The sequence below is a fragment of the Drosophila ananassae genome, chromosome 2L (assembly GCF_017639315.1).
Source record: "Drosophila ananassae strain 14024-0371.13 chromosome 2L, ASM1763931v2, whole genome shotgun sequence".
NCBI lineage: Eukaryota > Metazoa > Arthropoda > Insecta > Diptera > Drosophilidae > Drosophila > Drosophila ananassae.
In genome coordinates, this window is record NC_057927.1 from 13,210,404 (window position 1) to 13,220,763 (window position 10,360).

The window sequence follows — 10,360 nt, forward strand, 5'->3', positions numbered from 1 at the left end:
TTCGATGCTTAGAGCTCTCTAAGATTGCAAATTACAATTGATATTTTTTGAAGGGTTCAAGATGGACTCATTGAGTTTCTCCATTCAAAATATTTGTAAAATAGGAAAAACTTTATTGGAATGTTTGCTTCTTTGAATCAATTCAGAATAAAACACTTCAAAATCAATTCAAAAAGAGAATTCCCAGCATTGTTAACAAGTACAATCGTATATAGTCTACTTAATACAAAGGGCTGTCGTTTTTGCTCTTTTGGACCTCGTTACTTTTTACAGTAAAAACATTTATATTTTTTGTTATAAATTTAAATTGGATGTCTTCATTTTTTTATATATTTTCTTTTTTTTTTTTACACATTAAATTTGTATCCCTAGTTTTCTTTCCACTTTAAAAGGCACTAGCTGTTTTATAAAAATCTGTTCTTGTTTTTTGTTTTATTTTTTTTTTTGTTAAAATATATTCTTTATAAAGTTGGATCGATAGTTAAGTTTTTGTTTTTTTTTTTTTCTAAAAAAAAATTCAGGTTCAGTCTGTTTCAAGGAAATGTTTTGATGAAAAAAACGTAACTCTCTCTTTATTTTATTTCGTTTGAGATTCTTCAAGACAAGTACAAGTCATAGAATAAAATTCCTTTGCATATTAAATATGTTTTTTGTCGAAAATTCCATTACTCAACTGATTGTGTAAAAAGGTTCGTTCGGAACAGGATTAGAACATGGTTGCTTGAGTTGATCAGTTTTCTTCGTAATTCTGGTATTTTTCTGGTTACTTTTTCAAAATCCGGCCTTAAGCAAGTACCTACGATTAGGCTTAGGCTAAAACAATTACATTAGAACTAAACTAGCAGCGAAACTTATTAAATAATATTACGTGTACTTGAATGTCGTCTTAAGCGCTACTAGTGCGGTAATGTACTTAACTCGATGGTGGCCCAGAAACTGGGGCAGCTGGGGCGTGTGTGTCTCAGTGCTTTGACAGATTCAGTGGTAAGTCTGGGTGCGAAATGATCAGATTTTGTTGAACGATCCAGAACGATTAAAAAGAACACAATTAAAAACTCACCTGAACTTTGTTCATTCCTTAGGCTACTATTATGAAACATTGCTGAGGAGCTGGCGCCGGCGGCGGCCGCCGCTGAGGAGGCGGATGCACTCGAGCTGGTCGGCGAAGTGGAGGCGGTGCGATGACTGGACGCTGCAGACATTTGCTCGCTACTACTATCAGTCAGTTTTGGCGTGGCCAGATGAGCGGGGGTAACTGTATGGGGGAGGGCGGTTAATGCGGCCGGGTGCGTATGCGGATGCGGATGCTGGTGGGGATGGGCCAGATGGGGATGCGTGTGTGGACTGGAAGCGGGCTGGCCGAAAGCAGCGGCTGCCGCAGCTGCCATTGCAGCGGCGCCCACTCCATTGTAGGCAAAGGCCGGCGGATGTGGTGGCATTAGTGGCGCTCCTCCCGCCTGGTAGTGGTGCATCCACAGTGGAGTGTGCCTCAGTGCTGCCAGAGTTGATATGAACGGATGGTACATGGATGGGGGTGCCACCGAAGGAATGTAGCCTGCTGCAGCCGCAGCAGCGTGCAGGGCACCGGCACTGCCAGCCGGTGCTGTGCTGGGAGTCGCACCAGAACTATTTCCATTCACCTGCGGCGGGGGCGGGTACATGTAGTAGTGCATCTGCTGCTGCTGCTGTTGCATGAGTCGTCTATCTGGCGGCGAGGCGCTCCGGTCACCCGGTGACGGGCAGCTGCTGCTGCTAGCCGAGGGAGAGGCGAATTCGCGCCGGATGGAGGCAGTCTTCTTGGGCACGGTGCGCGGCGTGGTGGCGGGCGAGGCTGACGAGGAACGTGGCGGCGACAGGTCCTGCGATGCCGCCCGACCCACACCTGCTCCGGCATAGGGATCTCTGTAGAACGCGTGGCCATAATCCACGGGCAGCGGTGATCCTGCCGAGTACGGTGGCGAACGTTTCTTTGCTCCGGCATGAGAGGGTGATTTTCCGCCTCCGTTGCTGCCGCTCATGTCCGGTGACTTGGGGGGATAGCTCGAGGAGCTAGCCTGGTACAGGGAGTGATGCGGCTGATGCACATTGCTGATAATGGCCGCCGGATGGTCGTTGTTCTTTTTCGAGGCGCTCGTCGAGGCGGAGGATGAGGACGAGCCGCCACTACCACTACTCCCTCCCAGCAACGAGTGGATGCTGTAAGAGCTGTTCAGTCGAGTTGGTGGCGCTGCCGACGCCGGTGCAGCTGGCGAGGTGTTGGAGGAGCTGGTACTGGGGCTGGGTTTTCCCTGGGGCGGGGCCAAGTTAATTGGCGCCGACTTGCCAGCGGGAGACGATGTCGATGCCTTGGCGCGACTTCGCTTGCCACCTGCTCCGCCGCTCCCGCCACTGCCACCGCTGCCATTGTTCGCGCATCCATTGTCCTCCAGCGAAACCTTCTCGAACTCGCGCAGGATGCGTTTTCGGGGCGACACATGCTGGTGATGGTACTCCACCAGGCGACTGGCTGCTGCTGCAGACGAGGGCGGCGAAACCTGAAAGGAAACCATGAAAGAGTCATTTGAGTTAGTTGAAGGCAACAGTGAGTCGAGCACTAATATCCAGTCACCTTGTGCAACAAAGAGTGGTTCAAGCTTGCCCCGGCCCCACCACCTCCGCTTCGCTCCGCGGCTGCCGTTCCCGTCGCACCGGCTGTCGTCATGGGTGTCTTGGACATTTGCTCCAGGCGTGCTGGGACGCCGTCGATCAGTTTCTGGATAATGCTACTCAGCTTGGCCCGCGCCTTCGGCTTTGGCGCCATGTTTTTTCTGCCAAGCTTCGGCTTCAAATCACCGTTGAGGTCGCCGTTAGCGGGCTTTGCTCCAGCCGTGACTTCGTCGTCCTCGCTCGTGTTCATCTTCTCGACAGTCTCATCCTTTGCCTCCGGCTCTGCTTTGGGAGAAACTGCTTCTGACTCGGCCTTCTCCTTGACCTCCGGTTGGACGTCCTTTACCGGCAATGTGCCATCTTCCTCCTCGGCTTTGATCGATTCTGATTCCTCAGTTTTAATCTCATTTGCAGACGCGTCCGCCGCAGATGCTCCACCACCACCTTCAACAGCCTCGGTGGCGTCTGCCTTAAGCGTTTCGTCGCCACTGTCCGTCTTGGCCACTGACTCGAAGATAGGTTCTTCGCTGCCGGCAAGTGGCTCATGGGGTCGTCGGCGCTTGCGAATAGCGGTTTGGAGCGCGGCCTTGCCGAGCACACTGTGCCTGGGGCGGCGGTAGTACAGCGATAGTTCCTTGGAGATGCCTCGACGGGGACGGGACTGCTTCCAAGGCTGGTCTCTCTGCCACGGCGAGGACTGTATCGAGCTGTTGTCATCCGAAACTGGAATTAAAGGGATTATTATTAAAGTTCTATAAGCTAATAGCTCTGCAATGGATACTAATGATGAAAGGTTGTTTTGGTGTCGGGTATCGGGTGCCTCCAAACACTACTTACAGCTCAGCGATGTGGAATTCTCGTTCTTTGGATAGGCTGTGGCCACGGCCGATGTCGGCGTCACAGTCGCCGAGGTGGCGGCGGAGGGTGGGCGAAAGGTTTTGCGCGTTACCGAAACCCAACCGCTTTTATCGCCGTCCTTGGAGCGTGCCAGTTCCAATATAAACTTGCCATCTAAGTGCGGGGCGAGATATTTCGAAATTTTATATTTTATTATCGAACGGAAGGAAGTGAGACTTAATCTTAAACTTGCCTTTAAAGAACTGCAAACGGCCGCCGTAGCCCGTCGAGCTGTTGTTGCTGCTGCTGCTGCTGTGCGTCGATATTGGATGCCTGCCCATATCAAATCCGCTGCTGCCGGAGCCGGAGCTGGAGCTGGAACTGATCCCGCTGCTGCTGCCCTTGCCGATCTTCACTGTGCCCCCGGCAGTGGGTGGTAGAGATGATGCGACTGCGGCCACAGCAGCCGCTGCACCCAAGGAACTGTAATCAAGAACACCGCCCAGCACATCAACGGTACTGGGCTTGGGGCCGGGAGCACCGACAAGAGCTCCGACACTGGACGCGGCTGCCATCGCAGCGGAGGCCGCCATGGCTGAGGGGCTACTTCGGCTGGAACTGGCGCTATTTTTTCTTTCTGCTGGCTTTCCCGACGGCTGTGTGCTAGCATGCGGCAAAAAGCCATTGGAGGGTGCTAGGGTGCTGGAGGAGGAGGATGGGGGCGGCGTTGTTGTGCTCAGGTTGGCGTTGGCGTTGGTGTTGGCGGGTAGGGGCAGTGACGGTGGCGGTGGCTGTGGCGCTGGAAAGCTGCCGTTTAGACCATTTTTAAGCAAAAATTTGGCTGCCGCCTCTGCAATTATGGTGCTATTGTTGTTGCTTTCGTTGTTGCCGTTGCCGTTGCTGTTGTTGCTGTTATTACTGTTGGTGTTGTTACCGTTGTTGTTGTTGTTACTGTTGCTGGTTGTATTATTGGTGTTGTTGTTACTGTTGCTCGTACTGTTACTGTTAATGTTACTTTTATGCTCATCGGTCATTGTTGTCTGTTGCACTCTGTTACGCTTGTGACGTCATTTAGACTGGGCCTTCAAAGAGAAACATTGCAATTTTTCGATTTTGCTATCTCTCGAAATTTACAGTAATTCGCATTTCCGATTCCGATCGATGGTCGCATGCAATTTAAATACCATATTCATTGTTTTTGTTGCTGTCGCTTTAGCTTTTGCTGTTTTTGTTGTTGCTGTAAATTCCTCACAGTCGCGCAGAGTCCGCGGCCGGGAGAAAACGCGTCGACGGCGTCGCGCACCAAAATATGCCAGCTCGGCACGGCGTTGGGAGCGTCTTGCACCATTTTCATGTTTTGAGGCAGGAACCGAACCGAGCCATTTGCACTAATGCACACATACTAATCTTATTGAAACATTATTTGATTTAAGGCGAATCTTAATGGAATTTCACGGGCACGCAAATCGCTCTTTGCTGGCTGCATACGACGAACCGAGAGGGGAGCAGGGGGGGCAGCGCACAAAGAGAGCGAACGAAGTGGAGGAAAAGGAGGAGATAAAATGGAAAAAACGAAACGAAAACGTTCTCCAATTACCGTCAGCAGATGGGCGATATCCGATGGTGCGCGAACAGGGCGATGGACCGAGGTAGCCCGGGCGGGGTAAGCAGGCTTAATTTTGCAGCTCAGTTTCGAGCTAATAAACTAATAAATAAATTTAAAAATTATCAACGAAAAACGCAACGGTGCGCTGTGTGACCGGATTTGTACCTAATTTAGTGTAACCATGAACGCATAGAAACTTTGTACCATTGGATTTTGTTGTACATCTTTCATCTCTTTCGCGAACCGGTGGGGAGAGTACGAACCGGTTGGGAACACACGAGCCGGTGTGCTTTATTGTTTTTTTTTTCTTGAACTAAAATTATTTTTTCTTAGATATTTTGTCAGCACACTGAATAGTATTATTTCTTTTACTGCACCTTGGAAAAAGTGAATATACGAACCGGGTAAATGTATACGGAACGGAATCCTTCCCTTCCTCAGACATCTGGCATCACTGGCTGTTTACCGTAAGCGTTTGAATCTTTGCGCCAAATTGTCAATATCAAAATTAAAAGTTACGAATATATTTCAAAGATCCTGGAATAAGTTTCCGTAAAAAAAGCGTGTTTGTAGAATAAAATATTTTATTTATTAAGTCTGGAAGGTAAACATTAAGCGATATTATATTACTGTAATTCCCTCGACTCCGATGGGTAAATACTTATGGTTGAAGTGTCTTTATTGCGTTTAATACTGTTTGCTATCGAATTATTCGAATTACTTGTAATTGTAATGTGGGCGCGGGCGAAATAAACAATAAGTATATATTTAAATAGCCTTTGCATGCGAAATACAACCTGCTTCTCCTTCATTAGCTCCTTAAAATTAAACACAACTCTTTCCCCTGCTCATCTGCTTTAGTGCAAATCATAAGACATGTTAATCGCCTAAATTGCCGGTTACTAGTAGGTTATTATAATATTACATAGCTATATTCAAGTTACTTTGTGGTGATATGGGCGAAAAGTCGTCGATTGCACGAGAATGGCTAAGAATAGATAGTTATTACATAGATATTGCACAAAGTAAATGGTAAGACTGTCACACAACATAATGAATAAAATTTTGTTCTGCTCCTTGCTGCCAACATAATTTAAATATCACAGACGTTTTGCCAATTGTTTAACTAATTTCTCATTTTGCTTGTTAATTTTGCTTGCCGAAACTTGGGGAAAACAGAGGGTGATGAAAACGAAATCGGTTCAGGATCCGCCTCGTCCTGATTCCTTTTTTAATATGTACCTAAGTGTCAGTCAAATGTGAAAATGAAATCAAGTCTTGCGTTGAACATGGCACATAATTGATAAAAGGAAATCTTGAGCCAAGTCTACTAGGGTGAACTACTGTCCTTATCCTTTAAATATGTATATATGGTATGAGTGTAAATACTAAGAGCCCTGGAACTGGCCCTCCTCTGGAAGAAGGTTATTCAAGGGATATCAATAGGTAACCCTCCAGCTACCGCCTAATGCATGTTGTCCACTCTACCCTGAGGTAGACCCAACGCGGCACTTAAGTTAAGTCCTGGGGGAACACCCACGCCAACGCCCACACCGACTCCAGCGCCCACGTTGCCCTCGCTTTCGCTCTTCCAGGAGGAGACAGGAATATGAGGTGCTGGTAGGCAGTTCCGCAGCGTCTGCACGATTTGTATGGTGTCCATGAGGGCTGCAGGGGGAGCACAAGGGAGGTGGGTAGTAATACTCAGTATCTGAGATTGCAGACAAAACAAAAAAAACCGGTTGTTCGGCTTGGTACTCACTCTTTTGCAGACTCTCGCTCTGCTTGCCATAGGGCTTGCACATCGAGGGACGTATGTAGGTTTTCATCCGCGACATGTTCCGCATTAGCTCTGCAAAGATCCTCACTATCTTGTCCTGGCCCACGGCCATGTGGTCCATACGATTAGCATCGCTGGTGGCCCAAGCCCCATTATGCAACGCCAGCAGATCCTTGTTCGACTCAATTGAGTCCAGGTTGGAACTAAAAATAAAATAATATTATACGATGAGGGAAAATACAAATAGTAGCAGGAGATGGGACTTACCGCAAAGATTCAGCCACGTTCTTGTGGGTGATCTGCTCCAGAGAGGAGTGCGAGGAAGACGAGGACGACGAGTGCGGCGACTGGGATGGCGGCGGCAAAGGATGATGGCCATGGTGGGCCTGCGATCCGCCACCCACTCCAGACCCACTTGCCGTAGATGAACTTGTGGCGGACAGTGATGACGAAGGTTGTTGCTGGTTGGCTGCCACGGCGGCGGCCACTGCTTGGGATTGCATGAGACCCTGAATCTGGAGATTGGCAGCAGCAGCTGCCACGGCCATTGGATCAAAGTGTTTGGGGTCCAGCTGAGCGAAGACGCGTTGCTTCTCCAGTGGGCTCAGATTGCTCAGCTTTTCCAGACTTTGTTGGGCAAGGACGCGGTTTTGTTGCTGGATCAGCGCAGCTGTCAGTTGCTGTTGGTGTTTCGCTTGCGCCTGAGCCTGCTGCTGTTGTTGCTGCTGTTGCTGTTGCTGCTGCTGCTGTTGCTGCTGTTGGTGATGCACTGCAGCAGCACTAATCTGCGATAGCTGCGTCTGAATGCTGTTCTGCTGCTGCTTGGTCAGATGCTGAAGCTGCGGTGGCACCGGCACCTGAGGAACCTTTCCACCTGTCGACTTGGATAGATCTATCTCTACGTTGCCTGAACTGGCGCTACTCCCTACACTGGATGCCGAACCAGCGGCAGAGCTGCCTCCAGGAGCTCCGCTTGGAGGCAGGTGGGATAGACGCTGCAGAAACTCCGGCGTGTTTACTCCAGGATACTGCTGTTCCATAAACGGCATGGGTGAGATGCCCATATGGTTTTTGTAGTAACGGCAAGCGGGACTCGGGCACGACTGCACCACCTCGATGATGAACTCCTTCTCCATTCCGAACTGATCCCGTCCGATGGTGTACGACTCGATGACAGCCCTCACCGTGGCATCTACACTCAGGTGAAGACCATGTGGACCGGACATGTGCTTCAGCATCACGGCATTCGCAAAGTGCTCAAAGGGTAAGACTATCTTGCCATTATCCCGCAGGATAAGGCGTCCCTGGGAGTCTAGGGTAAGACGGTTAGCTAGGACTCTGAAAGTATATCAAGTTAAAGACATATATTTGGAGGTGGACCTGGTTTACTTACTGCAAGTAAGCGGCGCTGGGCAACATGGCATTATCCTTGAGATCGCTGAAGCACTGCAGCAGTTCCGCACTCGGATTCCAGCCCTTGTTTTGCAGATATAGCTGCAGCAGCATGTAGAGCTTCTCCGTGACATAGCCTACCCCCGGCACCCCGGCATTTGGCTGTGGAAGCATATCTCCGCCTGGCATTCCGCCTCCGCCACCGGGACCCTTGGACAGAGCTGCCTTCATCGTCTCGGACAGATCCAACTTGTAGTTTTCGGGGTAAAAGTGCTTGACGTGCTCCTGCAACGAATGATTGATACACACACACACACAATTACACACTCAGACATGGCATGGCACACAGACACACCCCTGCCCACCCCCTGCCACCCACTCAACTTACCAAATTGTTCATCTTTGGCTGGAAGTGTAAATCAGCCACACATTTTAAACTGCAAGTCGTCGCCGGAGCATCCTGCTATCAGTCACTACTGGGCTGGAGGCTACTTAACTGGCGGGCACGGAACGAGGGAAAAAAAAACTGTATGTGTCCGCCGTCTAATTGTGTTGTCCTTGCAAGGAGGTTGGGGGTTGGGGGAGACCAGCAGTGTGACCGTCGAGTCGCCATTGTAAATACCTCAAAGCTTAAATTCAAATGGTTAAGTTTTGATTTTATTGTTATTTTATTCAATAGTAAATTCAATTTAAACAAAAATATACATTTTTCTGCAGCTTTATTGTGTTTTTTGCAAAAACTTTGAAGAAATACGCTATGGAATTCAAATTTAAACCATTTTGTGTTACCATATCCTTGCCATAATGTGCAGCGTTACCAGACTGTCACTTTAAATTTCGCCGTTGACTAAAAAGCTTGAAACTTGTTTTATATTTTCAAATTAGTTGTTTTTATTTGTTAAAGTTAAAATCTGCATCAAAATGTAGGAATAAATTATTTATTAGATTTTTTGTTTATTTATTTCATTTTTCTGGGGCATCCCCTTCAAAACGTCGAAAATGCATGGGAGTGACAATATGGCCCCCATCGAGGGCTATATCTTTTCCAATTTACATCCGATTTATGAGCGGAATACCTTAAATTATTTGTAGATCGATTCTGCGTCGATCTGCATTAAAATCTATGAACAAATTATTATTTAGATTTTTTGTTCATTTTTCTGGGGCATCCCCTTTAAAATGTGGGAAATACATGGGAGGGGCAATATGGCCCCCATCGAAGGCTATATCTTTGCCAATTTACATCCGATTCATGAGCGGAATACCTTAAATAATTTGTAGATCGATTCTGCGTCGATCTGCATTATAATCTATGAACAAATTATTTTTTAGATTTTTTGTTCATTTTTCTGGGGCATCCCCTTTAAAATGTGGGAAATGCATGGGAGGGGCAATATGGCCCCCATCGAAGGCTATATCTTTGCCAATTTACATCCGATTCATGAGCGGAATACCTTAAATAATTTGTAGATCGATTCTGCGTCGATCTGCATTATAATCTATGAACAAATTATTTTTTAGATTTTTTGTTCATTTTTCTGGGGCATCCCCTTTAAAATGTGGGAAATGCATGGGAGGGGCAATATGGCCCCCATCGAAGGCTATATCTTTGCCAATTTACATCCGATTCATGAGCGGAATACCTTAAATAATTTGTAGATCGATTCTGCGTCGATCTGCATTATAATCTATGAACAAATTATTTTTTAGATTTTTTGTTCATTTTTCTGGGGCATCCCCTTTAAAATGTGGGAAATGCATGGGAGGGGCAATGTGGCTCCCATCGAAAGCTATATCTTTTCCAATTTACATCCGATTCTTGAGCGGAATACCTTAAATGATTTGTAGATCGATTCTGCGTCGATCTGCATTATAATCTAGGAACAAATTATTTTTTAGATTTTTTGTTCATTTTTCTGGGGCATCCCCTTCAAAATGTGGAAAATGCATGGGAGGGACAATATAGCCCACATCGAAGGATATATCTTTGCCAATTTTAATCTGATTCTTGAGCGGAACGCCTAGAATGTTGATTTGAACAATGCCCTTTTAATTTGCAATATCTACGATGAAATTAATTTCATCTTTTCCATATTTAA

At 47.3% G+C, this 10,360-nt stretch overlaps 2 protein-coding genes across 5 annotated transcripts; both read right to left on the reverse strand.

The window, feature by feature from the left end:
- Positions 1 to 561: 561 nt before the first annotated feature.
- LOC6499479 (protein hairless) lies at positions 562 to 5,323 on the reverse strand. Of its 4 annotated transcripts, none has more exons than XM_032449982.2 (6): positions 5,255 to 5,323; positions 3,737 to 4,565; positions 3,484 to 3,657; positions 2,609 to 3,369; positions 1,061 to 2,534; positions 562 to 990 (listed from the first exon to the last, which is right to left on the reverse strand). In XM_032449982.2, exons 2-6 carry the CDS (start codon positions 4,515 to 4,517, stop codon positions 962 to 964), a joined length of 3,219 nt encoding a protein of 1,072 aa, XP_032305873.1. In that variant the 5' UTR covers positions 4,518 to 4,565; positions 5,255 to 5,323; the 3' UTR covers positions 562 to 961. The 4 variants fall into 4 exon arrangements, 3 of the variants coding, with proteins under 3 accessions (XP_032305873.1, XP_032305872.1, XP_001954554.3); XM_032449981.2 differs by lacking the exon at positions 5,255 to 5,323 and adding an exon at positions 5,081 to 5,206; XM_001954518.4 differs by lacking the exon at positions 5,255 to 5,323 and adding an exon at positions 4,668 to 4,794.
- A 393-nt stretch (positions 5,324 to 5,716) lies between these two features.
- On the reverse strand, positions 5,717 to 8,864 carry LOC6499478. Its single transcript, XM_032449983.2, has 5 exons — positions 8,650 to 8,864; positions 8,263 to 8,546; positions 7,137 to 8,207; positions 6,852 to 7,072; positions 5,717 to 6,757 (listed from the first exon to the last, which is right to left on the reverse strand). The coding sequence occupies exons 1-5, from the start codon at positions 8,659 to 8,661 to the stop codon at positions 6,555 to 6,557; spliced, it is 1,791 nt and encodes a 596-aa protein (XP_032305874.1). The 5' UTR covers positions 8,662 to 8,864; the 3' UTR covers positions 5,717 to 6,554.
- Positions 8,865 to 10,360: the final 1,496 nt, after the last annotated feature.

What these genes read in the sequence shown, in the direction of transcription:
- LOC6499478 (XM_032449983.2), bottom strand. An exon ending in CCCAGCGCCGCTTACTTGCA is followed by an intron (nt 8,208 to 8,262) that starts GTAAGTAAACCA and finishes ATATACTTTCAG; the next exon opens with AGTCCTAGCTAACCGTCTTA. An exon ending in AACGTGGCTGAATCTTTGCG is followed by an intron (nt 7,073 to 7,136) that starts GTAAGTCCCATC and finishes TTTTATTTTTAG; the next exon opens with TTCCAACCTGGACTCAATTG.
- LOC6499479 (XM_032449982.2), bottom strand. Translation starts at nt 4,517, where the DNA reads ATGACCGATGAGCATAAAAGTAACATTAACAGTAACAGTACGAGCAAC. An exon ending in GAATTCCACATCGCTGAGCT is followed by an intron (nt 3,370 to 3,483) that starts GTAAGTAGTGTT and finishes CTTTAATTCCAG; the next exon opens with TTTCGGATGACAACAGCTCG. An exon ending in ACCACTCTTTGTTGCACAAG is followed by an intron (nt 2,535 to 2,608) that starts GTGACTGGATAT and finishes GTTTCCTTTCAG; the next exon opens with GTTTCGCCGCCCTCGTCTGC.